Source organism: Dioscorea cayenensis, chromosome 21 (assembly GCF_009730915.1).
Source record: "Dioscorea cayenensis subsp. rotundata cultivar TDr96_F1 chromosome 21, TDr96_F1_v2_PseudoChromosome.rev07_lg8_w22 25.fasta, whole genome shotgun sequence".
Taxonomy (NCBI): domain Eukaryota; kingdom Viridiplantae; phylum Streptophyta; class Magnoliopsida; order Dioscoreales; family Dioscoreaceae; genus Dioscorea; species Dioscorea cayenensis.
The window spans coordinates 3,953,534-3,979,651 of NC_052491.1; the positions used below are offsets into that span (position 1 = coordinate 3,953,534).

General features: G+C 41.6%; 1 protein-coding gene and 1 non-coding gene across 2 annotated transcripts in view; one reads left to right on the forward strand and one right to left on the reverse strand.

Annotated features, from left to right (window-relative positions):
* Positions 1–16,333: 16,333 nt before the first annotated feature.
* Positions 16,334–16,440, forward strand: LOC120252666. The gene has a single exon (XR_005534123.1). It is a non-coding gene; the product is annotated as a small nucleolar RNA R71 (small nucleolar RNA).
* A 3,592-nt stretch (positions 16,441–20,032) lies between these two features.
* The window catches only part of LOC120252526 (probable leucine-rich repeat receptor-like protein kinase At1g35710), a 39,276-nt gene continuing 33,190 nt past the window's right edge, over positions 20,033–26,118 (reverse strand). Inside the window, exon 2 of the mRNA XM_039260699.1 lies at positions 20,033–20,764. Within this exon, the coding sequence (XP_039116633.1) occupies positions 20,033–20,764 (732 nt within the window). The remainder of the gene's footprint in view (positions 20,765–26,118) is intronic.

A 26,118-nucleotide genomic window follows, 5' to 3' on the forward strand; every position in this document is an offset into this window, starting at 1 on the left:
CTACTACCCCGGTAGAAAGAGCTACCACCACAAAAGTGTGAAAGCCACCTTGGCGGCCGCCTAGGAGAAGGCTACTTTAAAGGTTGTATGAAGCTCCTACATTCTCTTTTTGTGTATAAATAAGTCCTTAATAAGAACTTTGAGGAGTACATGTGACACACCCCTTGCGTTTGTACCGTAAGTGCACGGGTCGTCGAAGTAATAAAATACTGTGGTAAGTGGGTAGTCAGATCCATAAGGAATAGTTGTTCAAAAGAACAAAGAATTGCTATTTAGCTTGAGTGAAACCCAATTTGTGAGTTGATTCAAGATATTAATGCAATAAAAAGTAAAAGAGAAAGAGAACAATTAAGAGGAGTAAAGAGAGATGACCAATAGTAAAATTGGTTACCGAGACAATGCTCACCCTAGGACTATTGTTTTAAGTAAAAAACTAATATTATGCACCCTAATTGAAGTTTAATGAGTCGTGAAAATCCAAAGACATACAGTACCAAACCTAAGGTCAACCGTGACTACCCCTCTACACTATGCTCAATCGGAAAGAAATACTCTCAACAACTCACATTGTGTGTGACTGCTTGAGGCTCTAGGGGCTCCAAGTGATAAACCCTATTCCCTAATATAGATCTAAACCTTTTATCTAGACAAAAGACCACTAATCACGATTAAGCCCAGACACTAAGGATTACTTCAACACTTCACTCTGTTGCTCACACAACTAAGCCACAGTGAAGTTTGTCTCTTAGCACTTCATTCTATTGCAACCGCAAAGAACTCTTGTAATATGGGTGTAGGATAAGTCACGTCGGTAGGGAAAAGGGACATTCCACTATCTCTTGACTCACCCTTTCACTCTCTTCAATCTCGCTAAGTCAACCCTAATGAAGTTGTCACACCTTCAAAGAATTATCTAGATAGATTCTCAACCCTAGTGTCACTCTAAGGGAAAATCAAATCAATAAGGACACAAGATTGAAACTCAATTTAAACATCAATTAGAGGAAACATAATAAGAGTCAAAGAAATAAAATCATCCTAATTTTTACAAGTCCAAGCACCCATAGAGATATAAAGTCAAAGATGAAATCAAAAGTAACTGCAAGCAATCCAAAGAGATAACCCCCCTTGTTGTCCGTGTTGATGGCCTTGAGGAGCCGCCTCGTCTTCTCCAAAGACTCTTTTGTCAAGGCTAGGGCGCAACTCGCCGAATCGATGCCGATGAAATATTCTCCAATAGCTCTCCTCCAAAGGGAATCAATGTTGAATGCCATAGGAACGCTCCAAAACTCCCAAATTCATTTTCTTTATCAAGGCAGCATGATTGGGCACAGATCCATGCTGTAGATCCTGTCGCATCTTCAATTAAACTACATTGATAAAGCTCTTGGAAATGTTACACACGTTGGAACACATGAGTGTGACTGCCTTTGTGCCCCTCTACTTTGTATATTCACTTGAGCATTTTCGAGGTTGGCACACACCCATATGTCTATGATCACAACTTGTGCCTTGATCCTTGTTTGATACAAGAATTTTATCAACAATCGCGTCCACGATCTACATTTGTTTTCTTTCTTCCAAACTTGTCTCCACAACACTAAATACATAAAAGAACATAAATACACACGATTGAGCTATAAAATCTGATAAAAGTAATACTCAATGTAATAAAATTATACTTCATATTACTTATACATAAGCAATTATCAAACTCCCTACACTTAAGGTGTTGCTTGTCTTCAAGCAAAAATAAAACATTCAATCATCTAAGAAGGAAAATTGAAAGTGCTTGGCCTTAGGTTCACCAAAAGCATGCAAAAGAGGCATTTGACTAGTGCATTTCAAATATATATTTCCATAACCTTTCATGCATTTATCATGTCTTCAAGCATTTATTTATTGTGATTCAGTGCTACTTTGGATACTACAGTGTATTTATGCATGAAAACAGGTCCCTATGCAAAAGAGCAGGATTCGGCGCAATTATAGTGTGAAAAGATGAGAATCTACATTGCTCTCAGGCCTGACACGGTCTCGACATGATCGTGCGCATTCCACTGATTATTCGAAGCGATCTATGAAGATGAGTACTGTAGCAAAATCACTGTAACTGAGTTATTGTAGCATTCTACTGTGGTGTTTACTATATCAAATCACTGTAGTACAAGTCTGGAGAAGGGATACAGTTTGTGTGCTTCGAGCACGATCGTGTCGAGCCTAAAACCCTCATGTCGGAGGATGTGTCATGCCTGAAATTGCTTTTCTGTGACTGTTTTTCAATGATTTTCAGTGGGAGTGATACCCTTGTGTCCAAGGCGTGTCGTGCTTGGAAATTTGATTTTTAAGTCAAATCTAGGGCTTTCTTTGGGGAGATTCACTTCACCCTTTCTCCTTCTTCTTCTGGGCAGCTGCCATAATCTTTCACTTCATATTACTAGGGCTAGACTGAACTTTGGTGCTGGAGCACGAGTAGTGGAGGCACAAGAGAATTAGGGCTAGTAATGGAGCTCAACATTGGATGCAATCTTGAAGAGAAGGGAGTCTTATCTTCTTTATTTAGATCTGTAATTATTTTGTCCAAGTTTTACCCATCCTTCAGGGACTAACCATCCATGGTGCTATGGCATGTTGATCTTTGATGCTTTGTATGTTTTGAATGCTTTCTTCTAATGTTCTATGTAGTTTGAAACTAGCGTGTGAAATGCAGATGGCCGGTGGCTATGATTTAAATAATTTTGATTAAATAAAGTTTCTCGATAAATATCTGTGATAATAATCTCTTGCATTAATTTGAGAAATAATTAAGAAACAAAATAATACTCTCCCACTATTAATCTCATCAACAACAAAAGAAATTGGGCTTTTCAGCGAGCATACTCTTTTAAATTGATTATATTCTGGCAACAACATAAATATATAAATATATATTTATATTACGATATTAACTACTCATTGAGAACAAAACTTCCAGGAATTCAATAACTGCGTGCTGAAAAAATAGTGGTGAAAAAATCACCATAGGTACTACGAAGAAGTGTTAGTCCCTAAATATTCAATCCATTTGTTTAGAACTTGTGTTATACCTTATCAATTAGAAAATCATTTTTAGTGGTATTTTACAATATTATTATTTTAATCCTCTGATGTTAATTATGGGAGATTTTTTTTTACAAAGTTGATATACCGCATAGTCACGGACTTCCACAAAGCCGAGAAGTGAATATTCAATCTTGCATCCTCACCTGAAGACGCGGGGCTCAAAAGGCAAGTTCATGCCCACACCAAAGACCTGCTATCACTACTTTGCTACTGGGAGAATTTGAATTTGGGGCAATGAAAATTCTCTATCTCGATCTTAAACAAGAGGGGGCTCTGCAACTGAGCTATGAGTTATTTGGCATCATTGGAGATTCTAAACCCTTTGCTGCTATGAGTTATTTGGCATCATGAGAGTCTCTAAACCCTTCGTTTTAACAGGGTACAATTAAGAATAATATAAAGCTAGTTTTTGAAATCAAATAGTGATAAGTTCCCCTTGCGTATATCCCCCAAATGCACGGGTTTATCGAAGTAATAATACCGGATGAGCGGGTATCGAATCCACAGGGAGTAGGGAATAAAAACACTTCACCCGCTTCTTAGCTATGTGAAAAATCAGTAGTGATAACTGTGACAATGATTCAATTCTCAAAAGTAAAAACAACAAGTAAGAAAGCACGAGTAAAGGAGGAGGTAAGGTAATCGATAAAGATGGGGTACTCGGATAATGCTCCGCCTAGGACAATTGTTTAAAGTGCAAGAACCCTCTATTATGCTTCCTAATCAATGCATAGTCCCAAATCTAAGGTCAACTATGCCTAACTCTATACATGTCCCAGAGGAGAGATTAGATAACCTCTCAACCTCGCACTCGAATAGAGTTGCAATGAGCTCTAGGGATTCCAAGTGATAAATCTCTTCCTAATTATAGACCTAACCCTTTGGTCCAGGTGGAAGGTCCCTAACCACAATTAAGCCCTAGATACTAAGATCACCTCAACGCTTCACTCTGCTGCATGTGCAACTAAGCCCCAGCGGAGGGTCATCCCTTAGACCATTCACTCTATTACGGCCGCAAAGAACTCGAGGAACGGAGGTAGAATCTATCACGCCGGAGGGGAAAGGGGACGCTCTTATACCTCTCGACTCACCCTCTCAATCCTCTCCAACCTAGCTTTGTCTAACGCTCGTGGTGTGTCACTCACTCACAAGGTTACCAACAAGAACTCTCAACCCTAGTGTCACTCTAGGGCAAATGTTCATACAATCAAGCATTCAAGGTTGGAACTCACAACAAACATCAATTAATTGAAAGCATAATAAAGAGATTCAATGAAACAAATACATCCTAGGGTTCACAAATACCCAAGTACCCACTAGGGGTTTAGCTCTCCATGGAGCTAAGTACAATCAAAGAAATAGAATGTAAAAGCAATGAATAAATAGAGAAACCCCCTTGATAGTCGTGTCGATGGTCTTGTGGAAAGTCCTTTACTCGTCGTACAAGGATTCCCTTGTCCGGTATAGGATACGCCTTTACGAAAGCTCCCCTACAAACCTTTTTCCAAAGGAATGACGATGTCAGAGCCGTAGAACCTTGATAAGTGCTTGTGCGATATGAATGTGAAGCATTATTTCCTTATGTTGAGCATTACTTTCTCGGGTTTTTACATTAATATGTGTGTTTTTATGTTACTTTTATGCAGGTAGGGTTGTGAAACCAATTATGAAGGAAAGAAGCCAGTGGATCACAATGCACCGATTTTGGAGGAAATCTTACTAAGGTTCAAACGCGAAGATATAAGTCGGGTGCGAGATGCTAGAGTGTGTGCCAACCTCCCCGTATTTGAGTTTACACAACCATTTGGAGGGTCACAAGGGCAGTCACACTCAAGCATTCCGACTTATGCACATAGAACAAGATCTCCATCAACTTATCCGTCATTGAAGAAGCAAAGTGACACATCCGAATATGCGTGTGTGTACCGCAAGTGCACGGTTGTCGAAGTAATAATTACTCGGTGAGTCGGGTAGTCGAATCCACAGGGAACGGAAGTATTAGTAATAACCACTTCTCAATTATCTAGTCGGAATCAATGAATATGATGAAGTGAACCAATTGCAAGCAAAGCAAACAAGTATGCAAGAAATAAAGTAGAAGAGTCTCAATCACTAAGGATGAGGTATTCGGGCAATGATCCCCCTAAGTTCTTCCTTTAAGCTCAAGATTCACTAAATGCTCTAGAATCGAGTCTAATGAGTCAAGATAGTCCAACGATAACCAATCCTTGTCTCCAAGCAAAAGGCACTAGTCCCCTACAAGGTCCCGGTGGAGAAATCGACCAATCTCAACACTTCACACCCTATATGACCGTAATATGCTATAAGGAAACCTAAGAGTGAAACCGATTCCTAAATGTAGATCCAACCCTAATTCCCGGCGAAGGATCCTAACCCCCTACAAGGTCCCGGCAGAGAAATCGAGCAATCTCACGCCTCACACCAAATATGGTTGCAAAGAGAATATGGAATACGGAGATAGGGAAACACTCAATCGAAGGGGAAAGGGGACACTCCTCCATCTCAAGGCTCACCCTCTCAACCCTCTTTAATCTCGGAAATCTAACTCTAATGGAGACCTCTCACATCAAAGTATTAAATCATGCAATGTAAATCAACCACAAGGATTAACAACACTAGCAAGCAATTAAATCACAAGATTAAAAACTCAAGACAACTCGGATTAACTAGAAGCATTAAGAGAATCAATCCAAAATATAAATCTTAGGGTTCACATGCCCAAATACCCACTAGGGTTTAGCCCTCCATGGGCCTAGTTACAAAACAATAATGGATACAATGAAAAGCAATAAAAACCCATAGAGAAAAACCCCTTGAATTCGCGGATTGGCCTTGATTGGTAGTTCTACGTCTTGAAGGGTTCCTCTCGAAGCTAGGTCGCCAATGGCTCCCCAAAAATGCTATGACGTCGAAGGAACCTATCAAAGTTGGTGAAGAACTCCCTCTCAATCGGCGAAGACCTTCTCCTCAAACCCTAGCCGCCTCTCTCTCAATGTCTATGCTCAAAGCTCCGCAAAAAGTCCCATTAGAATCGGCCAAAAGATGTATTTATAGCCTCAGATCGCGTCTGTCACGTGCCCCCACGCGCCCGTGTGGATTTTCCACGCGTCCGCGTGGGCTGCAGGAATTTCCACAGTACTTTTGCTACAGTAATTCTTCCACAGTACTTTTGCTACAGTGATTTCCACAACGCGATGATAAACATTCTCCTCTTAAGGCCATACGATCGGGCACACGATCATATGGTAGGCTATACGGCTTTTCCTTCATCAATGCGTCTTGAAAGGTCTTGAAATCTTTACAAAGAGGAGGAATGTGGAGACATGGCTGCCTTTGTGCCCTTCCATTAATAACTTGGCTTGCAAAACTATGGAAGTTGGCACACATCTCCTCATACACAAACTCCTCTTGTGTCTTCCAACTTGATTTGTACAAGAACTCCCAATATTATGCCATGATAGCCTATCTTCGCTCCCTTTTGAATTCCCAATGGCTTCACAAACTATATGCATAAAAGAACACCCAATACACAAAAAGAGACATAAACCGTATAAAATATGATGCTCAATGTATGTAAAACATGCATAAAAACATGTTCACTCAAGTACTTATCACAAAGCGATCCACGGAATAAACGTGTGCCCGTTTATGTTCACAGCCGGCCAAAAATGACAGTTTCAGAGAATCCACATGGGCGTGTGGAAATTACCCACGCCCGTGTGGAAATTCCGCACGAGCGCGTGTACCGTACACGCCTGTGGAGTCGCCCGATTCCAGCCCTATTTAAAGCCGATTCAGCCCCGATGTTGGCATTCTTTCTCCATCTTTTCCCTAACTTGCGAGAGGGCTTCGACTAGGGTTTCAAGGGTATTGGCCAAGGTTTTGGAGAGGTTCTATGGCTCCGACATTGTGATTCCATTAGGAAGAAGGTTGGTAGGGGAGCTTCGATCGAGGCGTATCCTATACATGACGAAGGAATCCTTGGACAACGAGTAGAGGACTTTCCACAAGACCATCGACACGACCATCGAGGGGGTTTCTTTATGGATTCATTGCTTTTACATTCTATTTCTTTGATTGTACTTAGCTCCATGGAGAGCTAAACCCCTAGTGGGTAGTTGGGTGATTGTGAACCCTAGGATGTATTCGTTTCATTGAACTTCTTTATTATGCTTTCAATAAATTGATGTTTATTGTGAGTTCCAACATTGAATGCTTGATTGTATGAACATTTCCCCTAGAGTGACACTAGGGTTGAGAGTTCTTGTTGGTAACCTTGTGAGTGGGTGACACACCACGAGCGTTAGACAAAGCTAGGTTGGAGAGGGTTGAGAGGGTGAGTCGAGAGATACAGGAGCGTCCCCTTTCCCCTCTGATGTGATAGATTCTACCTCCGTTCCTCGAGTTCTTTACGGCCATAATAGAGTGAATGGTCTAAGGAATGAACCTCCGCTGGGGCCTAGTTGCGCGTGCAATGGAGTGAAGCGTTGAGGTGATCTTAGTATCTAGGGCTTAATTGTGGCTAGGGACCTTCCGCCTGGACCAAAGGGTTATGTCTAAATCTAGGAAGAGATTTATCACTTGGAATCCCTAGAGCTCATTGCAACTCTATGCGAGTGCGAGGTGTTGAGATTGTTCAATTTCTCCTCCGGAACATGTATAGAGTTAGGCATAGTTGACCTTAGATTTGGGACTATGTATGTAAGGATTTCCACGACTCACCATTGCATTGATTAGGAAGCATAATAGAGAGTTCTTGCACTTGAAACAATTATCCTAGGTGAAGCATCATCCGAGTACCCCATCTTTATCGATTGCCTTGCCTCCTCCTTACTTTTGCTCTCTTACTTGTTGCTTTTAATTTCTGAGAATTGAATCATTACCACATTTATCATTGTTGATACTCCACATAGCTAAGAATCAAATTAAGTGTCTTTACTCCCTACTCCCTGTGGATTCGACCCCGCTCATCCGGGATTATTACTTCGACAAACCCGTGCACTTGCGGGATATAAGCAAGGAGACCTTGTCAAACCTCTCCAAAACCCAAGCCAATAACCCTCGAAACCCTCGCCAAAACCCTCTCTCTAGCTGGGGAAAAGATGGAGAAAAAAATACTGAAATCAGGGCTGAAATCGGCTTTAAAAAGGGCTGGAATCGGGCATCCACACGGTCCTTTGGATTTTTCACACGACCATGTGGAATTTCCACACGGGCGTGGGTAATTTCCACACACCCATGTGGATTATCTGGAATTGTGATTTTCTGTCGTCTGTGAACAGTGCTGCTTCATTACTTTTGCTACAGTGCTCTGCTATAGTACCTGGCCTAAAACACTTCCCGAGTCCATACTTTCATCGAGGTGACACAAATGGGCACACGTTCACCTCGTGGATCGCTTTGCTTCTTTAATGATAGACAAGTTGGTGGAGATCTTGTTCTATGTGCATAAGTCGGAATGCTTGAGTGTGACTGCCCTTGTGCCCCTCCAAGTGGTTGTGCTAACTCAAATACGAGGAGGTTGGCACACACTCTAGCATCTCACACCCGACCTATGTCTTCGCGTTTGAACCTTAGCAAGATTTCCTCCAAAATCGGTGCATTATGATCAACATTGGTTTCTTTCCTTCATACTCGGCCTCACAACCCTACCTGCACGAAAGTAACATAAAAACACACATATTAGTGTAAAAACCCAAGAAAAGTAATGCTCAACATAAGGAAGGAATGCTTTGCATTCATATCACACAAGCACTTCTCAAACTCCCCCACACTTAAGCTTTTGCTTGTCCTCAAGCAAAAATTAAACATTCTGTCCATAGATGAAGGAAATATTGAAAGTGCTTGGCCTTAGGTTCCCCAAAGTGTACAGAGAGAGCATTCTACAAGTAAGGGAAATTTCAAAATTAAATACAAAAAAAAGTCAAAGCTCTAGCTAAAAACTTGAATAAAAAATGACAACAAACCAGAAATCGTGTACGTGTGTGAACTCACTCAAAACAACCCAAGGTATATTCTTCAAAGTTCTAAGTACAAGGGACTTATTTATCTACAAAAGTGACAACAATTTCAAAGATGGTAGTAGCTTCACACATCCTCTAAGGTAGCCCTTTCCAAAGCGGCCGCTAAGGTAGCTTTCACACTTTTGAGGTGGTAGCTCTTTCTACCAGAGTGGTAGCTTTCACTCATCCTATGAGATAGCTCTTTCTCTTGTTAGGGCATAACTAGTATCCGACTTATGAGAGTAGCTTCATACTACATAGGTGGTAGCTCTTTCCACCCAACAAGCACAAATAAACAATAAAACTATTTTGTTCTTTCTTTTCATCATTCATTTTTTTTCTTCAAAATTTAACACAAGAAACAACTATAACTAGTCCCTTTAACATCGAACATGAGTTTCCAATAGAGTTTAAAGAGTGAGTAGTGCACTTAGTGTAATTCGGACAAAAATTCCTAAAAATTCAAATAAAACTAGAGCATGAAGATATTCAATGTTAAAAATTCTCCTAATCTCAAGAATACAATCATTGCAGCGAAGGTGAACCGCCATTGGCTATGTGAACATGGATATCAATCAAGAACAATAAAAAGGATGTGTGCACTATGAAACTCCCCCCCCACACTTAAGATGTACATTGTCCCCAATGAACACATGCAAGCTCACTCATAATGTATATCAATGAAGAATATATGTGGGAGAAACAATCAAAACAATACTCCCCTGACTCTTAGTGTTGCGTTTGATGAAGCTAAATCCTTGGGAGTAATGTTTAGATGGGTTGTGAAGCTCACACGGTCAAGTGCCAAAGCACTTTGGCCGTGCCCATGACAAAGTCTCAATTCCCATAATGACAAGACCATCTGCATGCATACACGAGGGGGTTCAGTGAAGCTCAATAAAACAAAAACAACTCGAGTATATGATAAGTGTCTAAATGTAGATGTTTTCATGTATATATCGTATTCACTTTGCATGTATTTTGTGAGGCTTGATGCCCGTTTTGCACTTAATCATCTATTATTTGCTTTGTAGGGCATAAGGAAGCCATGGAGAACAAGAAGATATCATTTGGGCGAAAAGAGAAGAAAATAGGATTTTCATACTACCCCCATACTACCCAGTATGGGGGCCGTATGCACTGTAGCAGCGAATTAATTTGGAGTGTCTACCCAGATTTCCATACTACCCAGCATGGGGGCCGTATGCACGCCGTATAGATCATGAATCTAGGGTTTTTGGGTGCTATACGACCCCCATACGACCCCCCATATGACCCGTATGCCTCGGGGGGTATAAATACCAACTTTTAGGGCAGGAAAAGGGACTTTTGACTCGACCTTTTCTTGGCCGACTTTGGGGAGATCACTTGGGAGATTTTGGGCAACCTTGGGAAGGAGAAGAAGGGCAAGGAAGCTAGGAGATCATTAAAGCCCAAGGTCGAAGACTCTCAAGGCAAGAAGGCAACATCATTCAACGGGAGATTTACCACGATTTGAAAGAAGGAGACCCACAGCTAGAGGAAGCATCGTTTGGCACTCCTTTGGTGGGGAAAGCGTCATTCGGCACATTCTTTACCTCCTCCTTCACCATTTTATCAAGGGAGTGTCATTTATGCTTTTGTTTCATGTTTTGCTTGTTTGTATTGCTTGTTGTGGGATGATGACACACTAGACCCGCAAGGCCACCGGGTGTTGGTGAACCTTGGGGGGTTTTATCATGTATGTTGGATGATAACTTGTTAATTCCATGCTTGGGTAATTTTGAGATTTAATCCATTGTTTTCATGCTAAGTGCTACACTAAGGAGAAATCCGTAGCTCTTTTATGAGTGATGCATGTAGATGTGACTTGCTCGCATGTATTAGATCATGAATGGATTAGAAGGGGATACTTGTATCATCACGGTGAGAAATCGGGTGTTTGGTAGCCCTCCATGTAGGTTTAATCCGAGGAAGAGTAGGTTTAATTCTAAGTGAGATTTCCTCGTACTCAATGCAATCATAGGAATGTAGATTTGGAAGAAATTCCTATCTATGTTCATATGGGATTAGGGTTCAATCGCCGAGAAATTGGGGTTGTTCTAATCTTGGAATCTCATGGTCCATTTTACCCTTGCATCTTTAGAACATCATCCATGTTGCATGATAACCCCTCAAGGGGATCCTCATCCATAGGCCTTTGCATCTCATTAATTTTCTTGCTTGCTTATTGCTTGTTCTCTCTAATTTGGTCATAATCTCGTTTTAGCTTTAATTACATTTAGTAGAGTAAAAATCCATCACTTGAGATCTTAGGCTAGATAATAGCTCGAGAAGGAGTAATAGGAGATCCTTAGCCCCGTGGAATACGATCCTCTCATCTTCACGCGAGGTATTACTTGGCGATCCTGTACACTTGCGGGGAAGCAATCAGTATATATAAAAGATAGACAATGAATATAACTCGAGATGCAAAATGAAAATAAACTCAGAAGGAGAATCCTTTCTGAGTGAACAAGTCTAAAATAAAATGCAAAATAAAGAAAATACAGAAAAATAAAGTCAAATGTCGGTGTCACGCTCTGTAGGCTCCTCTGCTACTACTGGTGGTGGGGAAACATAAGGTGGATCCACCGGTGCTGGTATAGGAGATGGGGGTGCAGGAGCCGAGGGGGGCTGAGGAGTCCTCGGTCGCAAGACAAATGAGGAGGCGACATCTCGCTCTAAGATTTGCTGTAATATGTCAAAACGTGCCATGAACTCTGAGTACTGAGCGGCTTTGCGTAGCCCTTGATCTCGGCAATCTCTACTCGAGCCTCAGCCATCTCTGTCCGTATCCCTCCCACCACACTCTTTAGACTCTCGAAGCGATCATGGGCTTGAGATGGTGAAAACATACGTACGGGGGAGCGTCCTCTGTCGTCGAAGGTGCCTCAGTATCCATCGGTGCTGACTTAGGCTGGGGAGTAGGCTGGGGAGTAGGCTGGGAAGCTTCGGCATGATCACCCTCACCCTCAGCTATCTCCGGAGCTGGTAGCACCAACGCATAAACCCCTGTCCGAACTCTACAGACAATGCCCATCAATCTCATCTTCTCAGCCCCACGAATCAAATCCAAGAGACCCATACCCAGCACTAATCTCATAATGTAGGGGCTCGAGAAGATCGCTCCTAGTCTAGCATAATACCCCTGATGTCTGATGTACTCTGCCATGATGTGTCCTAAGTGAATAGGTACGCGCTGCACCATCGAGTAAAAGTATAGAAGCTCCTGCCGGCTCAGAATGCCAGTGCTATCTCCACGGCCATTCACCGATCTGCTCATGATGGCATGTAAGTATCGGTATGCAGGTCGGGAAAGGCACGTGGCCTTGGACACCCCCGGCTCGTACTAACCCTGACCACATAGCGCCCTGTAAGCTCTCTGCATGGTCAAAGCTCTAGGATAATCATTCGGTAACTGAGAGTACTCCTCAGTGCCTGTGAATGCCTCCTCATACAAGCCAAGCAGAACTGAAAACTGAGTGATGCTCAAGCCATGGTGGTGTCCAAGTGCTCTAAACTGAATGGTGTCCAAACTGTCGAAGCTCGTGTACGATCTATCAAACTCGAATGATGATAGCACCTCCAGTGCAAATTCTCAGATGGCTGGCTCTCTAATCGTCAATAACTGCCACCAACTACCTGCTGAAACGAGATCCTCGACCTCATCAGCGAACTCATCTCCCTGCTGTAGATTTCTCAGTATACTCATGTCCAGGAATCGAGTTTGTCCAAACCGGAGTCTCGACAAGCTCTCATAGCGAACCTGATGCTCTGGAATCGTGATACTCATGCCCTCAGGCTCATGGGATGACTCAGGGGATGACTCACGCGGCCTCTTATCATCTTGCTTCTTCGACCTAGGTGCCATAATTTGCAAAATTTGAAGCGAAATCGATCAAACAAGTTGATAAACTAACGCTGCAGAAATCCACACGGTCATGTGGAATTTCCGCATGCCCGTGTGGATCCACGGGGTGTGAAAACTGCACGGCCGTGCCACAAGAATCCAAAAATACAACTTAAAAATACTTCTAACTTCGTTCTAAACATAAATCATCTTTCTAATTGAAGAAACGAAGCATTATTAACCAGATTTATCTATGAAAATCATGAATTGATGAAGGAAATCATAAATAGGGCTTACGGACGAGTTAAAATGAAAGAACTACGAATCAACACAAAAACCTTGCAACAATCCTACCAAATCGGCGCTAGGAGGTCGGGGGTTGATGTAAAAGTGCTCCTAGACGAATGGAGGGTGTGAGGGAGAAGAGAAACGACTATTCTTTAAAAAGAACTCGTGTCTCTTGGCATTCTTTACATCCACACGGGCATGAGGAAATTACCCATGCCCGTGCGCCCCCACAGGAGAGCTTCACAGGGGCAGGTGCATGTCCCTGGGCGCTCTCAGGAAAAACTCTCACTGCCTCTGAATGCTCTCGCACGGGCGTGCGGAAAATACCCATGCCCGTGTGCCTGACCCACAGGGGCAGCCGCACGCCCCTGTGGCTTCTCTGGAAATCCGAGAAAAATCGCTAAGTGTTCCACACGCCCTTGCGGAAATTCCGTACGACCGTGGGCATTCACAAGCCCAGCTCACAAGGGTGATCGCACGCCCTTGTGGCTTCTCGAGATGAAGAGAACTCCTCTGCAGAGTTTCGCACGGGCGTGCAGAAATTACCCACGCCCGTGTTGTTTTCACAAGGTCACCCATAGGTGCGAGTTCACGCCCCTGTGCACTCTCGGGATAATTTTGACAAACTCTGCAGGAAATCACACGGCCGTGTGGAAATTACCCATGGGCATGCGATATTCGCATGATCATTCACAGGGGCAGCCGAACGCCCCTGTGCCTTTTCCGGATGAGCTCGCAATACAAATACACGGGAGTGGTGAAATTCCACACGCCCGTGCGTTTTCACTGGATGCCTTAGAAAAACCTGCAGGCTCTGCAGAAAGTTTCTGAACATGTTTACACACTCAGAGCCTGCCTTAGTATGCAAGTTTTACCAGTGAAAAACATGGAATAAAGCTCAAATGACATAACTTCGCCAATTCCACATGAAAACACACGATGAATACTCAAAGCCCACAAGAAAATCTCAGCACAAGCATCTAAAATCAAGACACCAACACTTAACAAATTATTCATGCAAAGAAACTAAACTAGAAGATAAGAAAACAGTAAACACTTGGGTTGCCTCCCAAGAAGCGCTTGTTTAACGTCACTAAGCTTGACGTACCTTGTTTTACCTCACGGGGGTTCATAGATAAAAGTTGCCCTCTTACCCATGACTTGAAAGCATGATGTGCAAAGTCTCTTAAGGATAGAGGGTGAATTATCGGCCTTTGGACCACCTAGCGATGGTTTATCCAACTCCTTCGGTTTACGGACATCTCTAATAGCCTTGGAGTGTTTCCGGTGGCATCTCCTAGCCCTTTTCATTTTTCGGAGCACCTTCTTCAAGATCCCCGGGTTAGATGGTACTTCTTCTGTCGAACCAAGCATCATTACTTCTTCATAATCCTTTTCTTGGTCGAACAAACCCTCGCATGGGTCCGGATTGAACATTTCCTGGATGTATTCATCAACAATGTCATCAGTAGTGTCTAGAAAGTATAAAGTATCATCGAAATCAAGAGAATGCCGCATGGCTTTAGCAAGACGGTATGTGAGCTTGTCATCTCCAACACTCAAAGTTAGCTCTCCGCCGTCCATGTCAATCAATGCCTTGGAAGTCCGCAAGAATGGTCTCCCAAGTATCAAAGGTACATCCGCATCCTCATCGATGTCCAGTACTACAAAGTCAACCGAAAAAATGTACTTCTCCATCTTGACAAGCACGTCTTCAATGATGCCTCTCGGATGTCACACTGTTCGGTTCCCTAGTTGAAAAGTCATCCGAGTAGGCCTAGGCTCGCCCAAGCCTAGCTTTTGAAAGAAGGTGTATGGCATAATGTTGATACTGGCCCCTAAGTCCGGCAATGCCATTTCCTCACCTAGATCGCCAATATTACACGGAATGATGAAGCTTCCCGGGTCTTTCTTCTTGTTCGGCATGTTCTTTTGCAATACCGCAGAGCATGAAGCATCTAAAATCACTGAAGCACTTTCCTCCAATTTCTTTTTATTAGCCAACAAGTCTTTCAAGAACTTCGCATACTTAGGCATTTGGGCCAATGACTTAACAATAGGAATATTGATGTGGAGTTGCTTGAACAAACTCAGGAACTTCTTGTACTGTTCATCCCCTAGGTCATTTTTCAATCTAGAGGGATAAGGGATTCTTGGCTTGAAAGGTGGGGGTGCCACCTCTTTCTCTTTGCTTGTTCCCTCTTCTACCTCTATAACCTCGGGTGCGTGTTCTTTTGGCTCCTCACTCGGAATCCTACCTTCAACCTCACGACCACTTCTCAAAGTGATCGCCTTCACGTGCTCTCTAGGGTTGGTCTCTGTATTGCTCGGCAAGCTTCCATGTGTCCTTTCAGAGAGAGACTTCGCAATTTGCCCCACCAGATATTCAAGGTTATGCAAAGAGGCGGTGTGGTTGCAAAGTGTAGCCTTGACTGATTCAAACCTCGTATTTGCAGATTGCACAAATCTAGTCAAGTGCTTCTCTAAGTCATTCATTCAGGTTTCCAAACCTGAGACTCTGTTTTCCACCTGAGGGGCTTGTTGTTGTTGTTGGAAACACGGTGGCCCCATAGCCTTTTGTGTACCCTGATTACTCCATGAGAAATTGGGATGATTCTTCCAACCCGGATTGTAGGTATTGCTATATGGGTTTCCTTGAGGTCTCATGCCATTACATACAAAATCAACGTTCTCCACCGAAGAAACATCACCGATAGAGATCAGGCAATCAGAGGGAGCATTTCCTCCACCACATCCGGTGCAATTAGTCACGGCCGCCACTCTATTTGAAGTTAGAAGATCTAACTTCTTACTCAAATTTTCCACTTGAGCCACCAATGAAGTTACCGCATCTATTTCATGGAGACCGGCAACTTTTTTCTTCTTCCTAGCATTCCATTGTTAGCTGTTTAACCCCATTTCTTCAATTAACTAACGGGCCTCATCGGGGGTCTTGCTACCTAAGGTACCTCCTGCTACCGCATCGAAGAGTTGCCTTGTACTCGGGTTCAAACCATTATAAAAGGTTTGAACAATCATCTTTTCTGGGAATCCGTGTTGCAGGCACTTTATCAGGAGCTCCATGAACCTTTCCCATGTCTTGAATAAGGACTCCAATTCCAACTGAACAAAGGATGAGATCTCAATCCTATGCTTTGCTAATTTTCCGGGAAGGAAATAACGAGCCAAAAAAGCTTCTACCATCTCCTCCCACGTGGTAATTGACGCTCTAGGTAATGAGTGTAGCCACTGCTTCGCTCTCCCTTTTAGAAAAAATCGGAAGGCTCGCAACTTGATTACATCATCCGTCACCCCGTTTATCTTCAGCATATCACACACCTCAACAAAGCTCTCTATATGATTGTTTGGATCTTCATCAACCAAACCATTGAATTGTGTAGATTGCTACAATATGTGGATAAATGCCGGCTTCAGTTCGAAGTTCTGGGCTGTAATCAAGGGACGCACAATACTCGACTGTGTCCCCAATACTGAAGGTCTGGCATAATCGGATAATGTTCGCTGTTGCTCATTCTGTTCTGAAATGTTTTCAGATTCTTCCACTTCCAAATCAGCTAAATTAGACTGTTCTTGCACAGGCTCTTTCCCTTTTCTTCTACGTGTATGTTCAAGCTCAGGATCTCCTTCAATCAATATTGAGGGATTCCCTCGGGTTATAACCTGGAGCTGCACCCAAAAAGAAAGAAAAAGAAATCAGAACGATGATAGAATAAGAAGATATGAAATAGAATATATGGTGAAATAGCTAAGAAAACAAAGTGCAAAGTATCTCTAAACGCCTACTCCCCGGCAACGGCGCCAAAAACTTGACAAGTTCCCCCTGAATATATCCCGCAAGTGTACGGGTTTGTCGAAGTAATAATCCCGGATGAGCGGGTATCGAATCCATAGGTAGTAGGGAATAAAAACACTTAATCCGCTTCTTTGCTATGTGAAAAATCAGTAGTGATAAGTGTGACAATGATTCAATTCTCAAAAGTAAAAACAACAAGTAAGAGAGTACGAGTAAAGGAGGAGGTAAGGCAATCGATAAAGATGGGATACTCGGATAATGCTCCGCCTAGGACAATTGTTTCAAGTGTAAGAACCCTCTATTATGCTTCCTAATCAATGCAATGGTGAGTTGTGGAAATCCTTAAATACATAGTCCCAAATCTAAGGTCAACTATGCCTAACTCTATACATGTCCCAGAGGAGAGATTAGATAACCTCTCAACCTCGCACTTGAATAGAGTTACAATGAGCTCTAGGGATTCCAAGTGATAAATCTCTTCCTAATTATAGAACTAACCCTTTGGTCGAGGTGGAAGGTCCCTAACCACAATTAAGCCCTAGATACTAAGATCACCTCAACGCTTCACTCCATTGCACGCGCAACTAAGCCCCAACGGAGGGTCATCCCTTAGACTATTCACTCTATTATGGCAACTCGAGGAACAGAGGTAGAATCTATCACGCCGGAGGGGAAAGGTGACGCTCTTATACCTCTCGGCTCACCCTCTCAACCATCTCCAACCTAGTTTTGTCTAACGCTCGTGGTGTGTCATTCACTCACAAGGTTACCAACAAGAACTCTCAGCCCTAGTGTCACTCTAGGGCAAATGTTCATACAATCAAGCATTCAAGGTTGGAACTCACAACAAACATCAATTAATTGAAAGCATAATAAAGAGATTCAATGAAACAAATACATCCTAGGGTTTACAAATACCCAAGTACCCACTAGGGGTTTAGCTCTCCATAGAGCTAAGTACAATCAAAGAAATAGAATGTAAAAGTAATGAATCCATAGAGAAACCCCCTCGATAGTCGTGTCGATGGTCTTATGGAAAGTCCTCTACTCGTCGTACAAGGATTCCCTTGTCCGGTATAGGATACACCTTGACGGAAGCTCCCCTACCAACCTTTTTCCAAAGGAATGACGATGTCAGAGCCATAGAACCTCTCCAAAACCCTAGCCAATACCCCTCAAAACCCTCGCTGAAACCCTCTCTCAAGTTGGGGAAAAGATGGAGAAAAGAATACTGAAATTGGGGCTGAAATCGGCTTTAAAAAGGGCTGGAATCGAGCATCCACACGGTCCTGTGGATTTTTCACACGCCCATGTGGAATTTCCACACGGGCGTGGTTAATTTCCACACACCCTTCTGGATTCTCTAGAATTATGATTTTCGGCCGGCTGTGAATAGTGCTACTTCAGTACTTTTGCTACAGTACTCTGCTACAGTACCTGGCCTAAAATAATTCTCGAGTCCATACTTTCATCGAGGTGATGCAAACGGGCACACGTTCACGTCGTGGATCGCTTTGCTTCTTTAATGACGGACAAGTTGGTGGAGATCTTGTTCTATGTGCATAAGTCAGAATGCTTGAGTGTGACTGCCCTTGTGCCCCTCCAAATGGTTGTGCTAACTCAAATACGAGGAGGTTGGCACACACTCTAGCATCTCACACCTGACCTATGTCTTCGCGTTTGAACCCTAGCAAGATTTTCTCCAAAATTGGTGCATTATAATCCACATTGGTTTCTTTCCTTCATACTCGGACTCACAACCCTGCCTGCACGAAAGTAACATAAAAACACACATATTAGTGTAAAACCCGAGAAAAGTAATGCTCAACAAAAGAAAAGAATGCTTCGCATTCATATCACACAAGCACTTATGAAATTGCAAGGTAGATATGTTTTTAATGTTTTAAATCCAAAATGTTTCATGAATTACTTTTTATAACAAAATAAAAGTAGGAACACAAAAAATTATCCATTTTTCTTCAAATTACTTTTTTGTTTAACAACAAAGAAATATATAAAAAAGAGATAACAAGGTTATTTAATTTCATCCATCATAATCAAACCAAACTCGAGGAAACATAAAATAAAACTTTTCCTACTTTAATATATATTTTACTATTTCCCCTTCTAATTTCTTCTCAACCTCAGGCCAAGAAAACCACACAACACCTCCCAAACCAAATGATTTCTTAGAAATTCAGTCACTCAAATTAAAATTCTTATTGGTTGTGTCCACCATAGAACAAAACTCCCTTTAGATTTATAAACTTATCACTTATTATAATTTACACCATCTTCAATTCTTCCTTTAAAAAGCCCTTCTCCTCGTCATCATCCTCATCCTCATCTTTCTTTCAATATTTATTTTTTTATATATATATACATGGGTGCTGAGAATAATAGTGGAAATAATAATAATAATAATAATATGAAAGAATGGATGGCAAAGGGAGAGGAGATAATAAGAATATCAGCTTTAATTGCATGTATTAGGGCAACATTAGTTATGGGATTGAATAAAGAGAGCAAGAGCATTGTAGTTGCTGCTGTGGAAATAATAATAATATGAAAGTATTTATGGCAAAGGGAGAGGAAATAATAAGAACATCAGCTTTAATTGTATGTATTGTTCTCAAATTAATTATGTTTTGAAGATTGGTTAAGTTTCCAATGCTTTGAGGGATGAGACCTATTATTTGATTAGAAGGTATTTCAAAATTTCTCAAGTTTACTAGATTTCCAATCTCATTAGGAATGGAGCCATGTATGGTATTGTTATGTAGGTAAAAGTTTTGAAGCTTAGTCAGGTTTCCAATGTTTTATGGGATGGGATTGGTTATTTGGTTATTAGTTATTTCAAAATCTCTCAGTTACTAGATTCACAATCTTATAAGGAATGGAACCATTTAAATTATTATTATGTAGGTAACAAATTTAAAGCTTGGTTAGGTTTCCAATACTATATTGGATGGGACCAGTTATTTGGTTGGAAGATATTTGAAAATCAATCATGTTCACTAGATTCCCAATCGCATAAGGAATAGAGCCAATGAGATTATTTCTCCCCAAGTATAAAAACTTGAGTTTGGTCAAGTTTCCAAGCACCGGAGGATAGGAACCAACTAAGAAATTTTGGAAGATGGCTAAGGAATTCAGGTTCAAAAGCTTTTTAAAAGAAGGAGGTATTGAGCCACTTATCTGATTATGATGGAGCAACATGGTGTAGAGCATTGTCAAATTACCAAGCTCTGAAGGGATGGTGCCTGTGAGATTATTGGCAGAGATATCAAGGATGGTGAGCTTGGAAAGAGCTAAAATGGCAGCAGGGATAGAGCCACTTGTTTGATTCTCATTGAGCAACAAAGTTTCTAGAATTGACAGATTACCAAGCTCTAAAGGCATGATGACTGTGAGATTTTTGAAAGATAGATCTAGGAAGGTAAGCTTGGAGAGAGCTAAAATGGTTGTAGGGATAGATCCATGTAGATAGTGATTTTGACTGAGGTCGAGAACCCTGAGAGATGCCAGAGTTAAGAAGTTGAGAGTCTCCAGCTTCCACTCTAGTTCCAACTGTTTCAACTGGATCCTGGTGATGGTTGCTCCACGATGGCCAATATATCTGCAAGTGATTCTTGTCCAGTTTTGTGTCCACCAAAGATTAAAACTCTATTTACATCTATAAACTTATCACTTATTATAATTTACACCATCTTCAATTCGCCCTTTAAAAAGCCTTTCTCCTCCTCGTCATCCTCACCCTCATCTTTCTCTGAATATTTCTCTTTATATATATGCACATGGGAGGTGAGAATAATAGTGGAAATAATAATAATAATGTGAAAGCATGGATGGCAAAGGGAGAGGAGATAATAAGAATATCAGTTTTAATTGCATGTATTGTGGTAACATTAGTTATGGGATTGAATAAAGAGAGCTAGAGCATTGTAGTTGCTGTTGTAGCTAACACCTCCATCTCTCATTGTTGTGGCTAACACCTCCTTTTGGATTCTAGTGTTTAACCTTGTGTTTGCATAACTTGATGTGTTTGATTTGCATAGTTGCTTAAGTAAAACTTAGTGTGTGGATTGCCATATTTGTAGTTGTCTTGTGTGATAGGAAAACTCGATGTGTATGAAACCATAGTTACCCTAGCAAAACATGGTGAATTTGAGAACCATAACATTGCTTTTGAGCACATGGATGAACCATAGAATATACCTGATAGGCATTAGAGGTCAGTCGGCATACGATAGCTCATAGGAATCATCCCAGGGCATGGCTCTCTTGTTGTTGATAAGTGCTTGTGTATAAGTATTACTAAGTATACTTTTCTTACACTGAGCATCAATTTAATCAGATTTTATATCTCATTTGTGTGTATTTGTGCTCTTTTGTGCGTTTAGGGTTATGGAGACAAGTCTGGAAGAAAGAAAGCAAAGATGGATCATTGACACAATTGTTTAGCAAATTCTTGTATCGAATAAGTGTCAAGGCATAAATTTTGCTAAAAAATATGTGGGTGTGTACTAACCTCCAAAATGTTCAAGTGAATACACAAATTGGAGAGGCACAAAGGTAGTCCTACTCATATGTTTCGACTTGTGTAACATTATTAAGAGCTTCATCAATATGTTTGAAGGAGAAGGTATGATATGATTTACTGCATTGATGTGTGCCCAATCACGGAGCCCCAATGAAGAAATTGAAGTCGGGGGACTATAGAAAAAGTACTGCAGAAGTTTACTGCAGTAAAATTATTGTAGCAGTTACTATTTATAGTGCGCAAGAAATGGAAACCTGCAAATCCACATGCCTATGTGGAATTTACAGAGGACCGTATGGATGCCCAATTTCAGCCCTTTAAATACCGCTTGGAGAGTTTATTTTAGGGATCTTCTTCCAACCTTTTACCAATCTTTTGGGGAGAGCGCAGCTAGGGTTTGGAGAGGTTTTTGCTGGGATTTTCGAGCGGTTCTATGGCATTTGACATCAATTTTTTTTGGATGAGAGTTATTAAGGGAGCTTCTAATGGCCTTGATTCAGCGGAGTGTGCCCAAGGCTTGATGAAGGAGTCTTTGGAGAAGTCGAGGCAGCTCCTCAAGACCATCAACATGGATGACAAGGGGGTTATCTCTATCGATTGCTTGCACTTATTTTTGATTTTATCTTTAACTATGTATTACTCCATGTTCAGTTAAACCCCTAGTGGGTGCTTGGACTTGTAAACCCTAGGATGATTTTGTTTCATTGACTTTTATTTTGTTTCTTTAATTGATGTTTTAATTGAGTTTCAATTTTGCATGTTTATCATTATGATTTTCCCTTAGAGTGACACTAAGGTTGAGAATCTATGTAGGTAATCCTTGGAAGGGGTGCTAACTTCACTAGGGTTAGACTTAGGGAGGTTAAAGAGGGTTGAGAGGGTTAGTCGAGAGGTAGCGAAACATCACCTTTCCCTTCCGACATAATTTATCCTACCTCCATGTTCCAAGAGTTCTTTGTGATCATGATAGAGTGAAGTGGTAAAAGACAAACTCCATTGGGGCTTACTTGCGTGAGCAATAGTGTGAAGTGTTGAGTAATCCTTAGTGTTGGGGCTTAATTGTGATTAGAGGTCTTTTGTCTGGACCAAAGGGTTCGATCTAAATTAGGGAATAGGGTTTATCAGTTGGAGTCCCTAGAACTTCAAGCAGTTCCACAGAGTATGAGGTATTAAGAGTACTCCTTTCCGCCGGGGCATAATATAGAGTGCTAGTCGTGGTTGACCTTAGGTTTGGGACCATGTATCTTTGGATTTCCATGACTCATTAGACTTTAATTAGGAGGCATAATATTAGTCTTGCACTTGAAACATTAGTCCTAGGGTGAGCATTGTCCAGGTACCCCATTTTACCATTGATCGTCCTATTCGATTACTCTTTCTTGTTCTGTTTTCTTTTCCACTTTTCTTTGAATTAATATCTTGAATCAATTCACAAATTTGTTTTCACTTTAGCAAAATAGCAATACTTCTTGTTTCAGAACAACTATTCCTTGTGGATTCGACTACCCACTTATCGGGGTATTTTATTACTTCGACAACCCGTGCACTTGCGGTACACACATGCAAGGGGTGTGTCAGCCATCATTATGAATTCAAGGGGGGTTTTATTCAATGGTTTTTATTGATTTTCATTACGTTATTTTTTTGCTTTGTAATTAGCCCCATGGAAGGCTAAACCCCAGTAGATATTTGGGCATATGAACCCTAGGATCATATCTTTGTATTGATTTACTTTATGTATTTTATTAAATCTGAGTTTAATTGAGTTTAAATCTTGTTTTCTAATTGCTTGCATGTCGTATTAATCCTTATGATTGATTTGTTTTGCATGATATGTTGCCTTGGTAAGAGAGAGGTCTCCATTAGGGTTAGAACTCCAAGATTGAAGAGGGTTGAGAGGGTGAGTCATGAGATAGTGGAGTGTCCCCTTTCCCCTCCGATGAGTGCTTCCTATCTCCAAATCCCTAAGCTTTATGCAACCATATTTGGTGTGAGGCGTGAGATTGAGAGATTTCTCCACCAAGACATTATAGGGGTTAGGGATCTTTCACCTAGAAGTAGGGTTAGATCTATCTTTAGGAATCATTGTACTTTTAGGAATCCCTATAGTCCATTGGGGTCATTTGTGGTGTGAGGTGCGAGATTGAGTGATTTCTCCACCAGGACCTCGTAGGGAACTAATATCGCTGGCCTAGAGGTAGGGATCAATTACTCTTGGATTACCTCAACTCATTTAGCTCGGTTCAGTAATATTAAGTAAATCTTGCGCTTCATGTTAGATCCTAGGGGGATCATTGCCAGGTATCTCATCTTTATTGATTGAGACTTACCTTATTTTATTTTCCATTTGCTTCTTGCGAGATTTATATTTCTTCCTTTATTTTATTTTTATTGACCAGATAACTGAGAAAAGGTTATTACTAATACTTCAGTTCCTTGCAGATTCGACTATCTGACCCATTGGGTAGTTTATTAATTCGACACCCATGCACTTGCAGCACATGCACACAGATTGGTGTATCATGAGGTGTTAAGATTAAACGATTTCTACACTGGTTCTTCGTAGGGGAATAGTATTGGTGATTTGGACGCACGTTCCAATTATTCTTGGATTTCATCAACTTGATTAACTCGGTTTAGACACACTTGTAAATCTTACACTTTGACAAGATCCCCTTGCGTATATCACGCAAGTGCACGGGTTTGTCGAAGTAAAAATCCTGGGTGAGCGGGTATCGAATGCAGAGGGAGTAGGGAATAAAAATACTCAATTCGATTCTTAGCTATGTAAAAGATCAATAATAATGAGTGTGACAATGATTCAATTCTCAACAGTAAAAGCAACAAGTAAGAGAGCAAAAGTAAAGAAGGGGATAAGGCAATCGATAAAGATGGGGTACCCGGATAATGCTCCACCTAGGATAATTGTTTCAAGTGCAAGAACCCTCTATTATGCTTCCTAATCAATGCAATAGTGAATCGTGGAAATCCTTAATTACATAGTCCCAAATCTAAGGTCAACTATGCTTAACTCTATACATGTTCCGGAGGAGAAATCGAACAATCTCAACACCTCGCACTCGATAGAGTTGCAATGAGCTCTAGAGATTCCAAGTGATAAATCTCTTCCTTATTATAGACCTAACCCTTTGGTCTAGGTGGAAGGTCCCTAACCACAATTGAGCCCTAGATACTAAGATCACCTCAACGCTTCACTCCATTGCACGCGCAACTAAGCCTCAGCGGAAGTTTATCCCTTAGACCATTCACTCTATTATACCCGCAAAGAACGAGGAACGGAGGTAGAATCTATCACGCCGGAGGGGAAAGGGGACGCTCCTGTACCTCTCGACTCACCCTCTCAACCCTCTCCAACCTAGCATTGTATAACGCTCGTGGTGTGTCACTCACTCACAAGGTTACCAACAAGAACTCTCAACCCTAGTGTCACTCTAGGGGAAATGTTTATACAATCAAGCATTCAAGGTTGGAACTCACAATAAACATCAATTTATTGAAAGCATAATAAAGAAGATCAAAGAAACAAATACATCCTAGGGTTCACAATACCCGAGTACCCGCTAGGGGTTTAACTCTCCATGGTGCTAAATACAATCAAAGAAATAGAATGTAAAAGCTATGAATCCATAAAGAAACCTCCTCGATAGTTGTGTCGATGGTCTTATGGAAAGTCCTCTACTCGTCGTCCAAAGATTGCCTCGTCCGATATAGGGTACGCCTCGACGGAAGCTCCCCTACCAAGCTTCTTCCTAAGGAAATACAATGTCGGAGCCGTAGAACCTCTCCAAAACCTTGGCCAATACCCCTCGAAACCCTAGCCGAAGCCCTCTCTCAAGTTGGGAAAAAGATGGAGAAAAGAATACCAAAATCGGGGCTGAATCGGCTTTAAATAGGGCTGGAATCAGGCGACTACACGGGCGTGGATAAATTCCACAAGCCCGTGTGGATTCTCTGTTTCACTGGTTTCTCGGGCGGCTGTGGACAGTGCTGCTACAGTACATGCTACAGTGTTGCTGCATTTCCCTGCTACAGCATTCGACCTGAATAGCTTCCCAATTCCATACTTTCATCGGGGTAACACAAACGGGCACACGTTCACGTCGTGGATCACTTGCTTATTCAATGGTGTACACGTTGGTGGAGCTCTTGTTCTATGTGCATAAGTCAGAATGCTCGAATGTGACTGCCTTTGTGCCCCTCCAAATGGATATGCCCACTCGAATACGAGGAGGTTGGCACACACTCTAGCATCTCACACCTGTCCTATGTCTTCGCGTTTGAACCTTAGCAAGATCTCCTCCAAAATAGGTGCATTATGATCCACATTGGCCTATTTCCTTCATACTCTACCTCATAACCCTACTGCATAAAAGTAACATAAAAACACACATATTAGTGTAAAAACCCGAGAAAAGTAATGCTCAATATAAGGAATGAACGCTTCACATTCGTATCG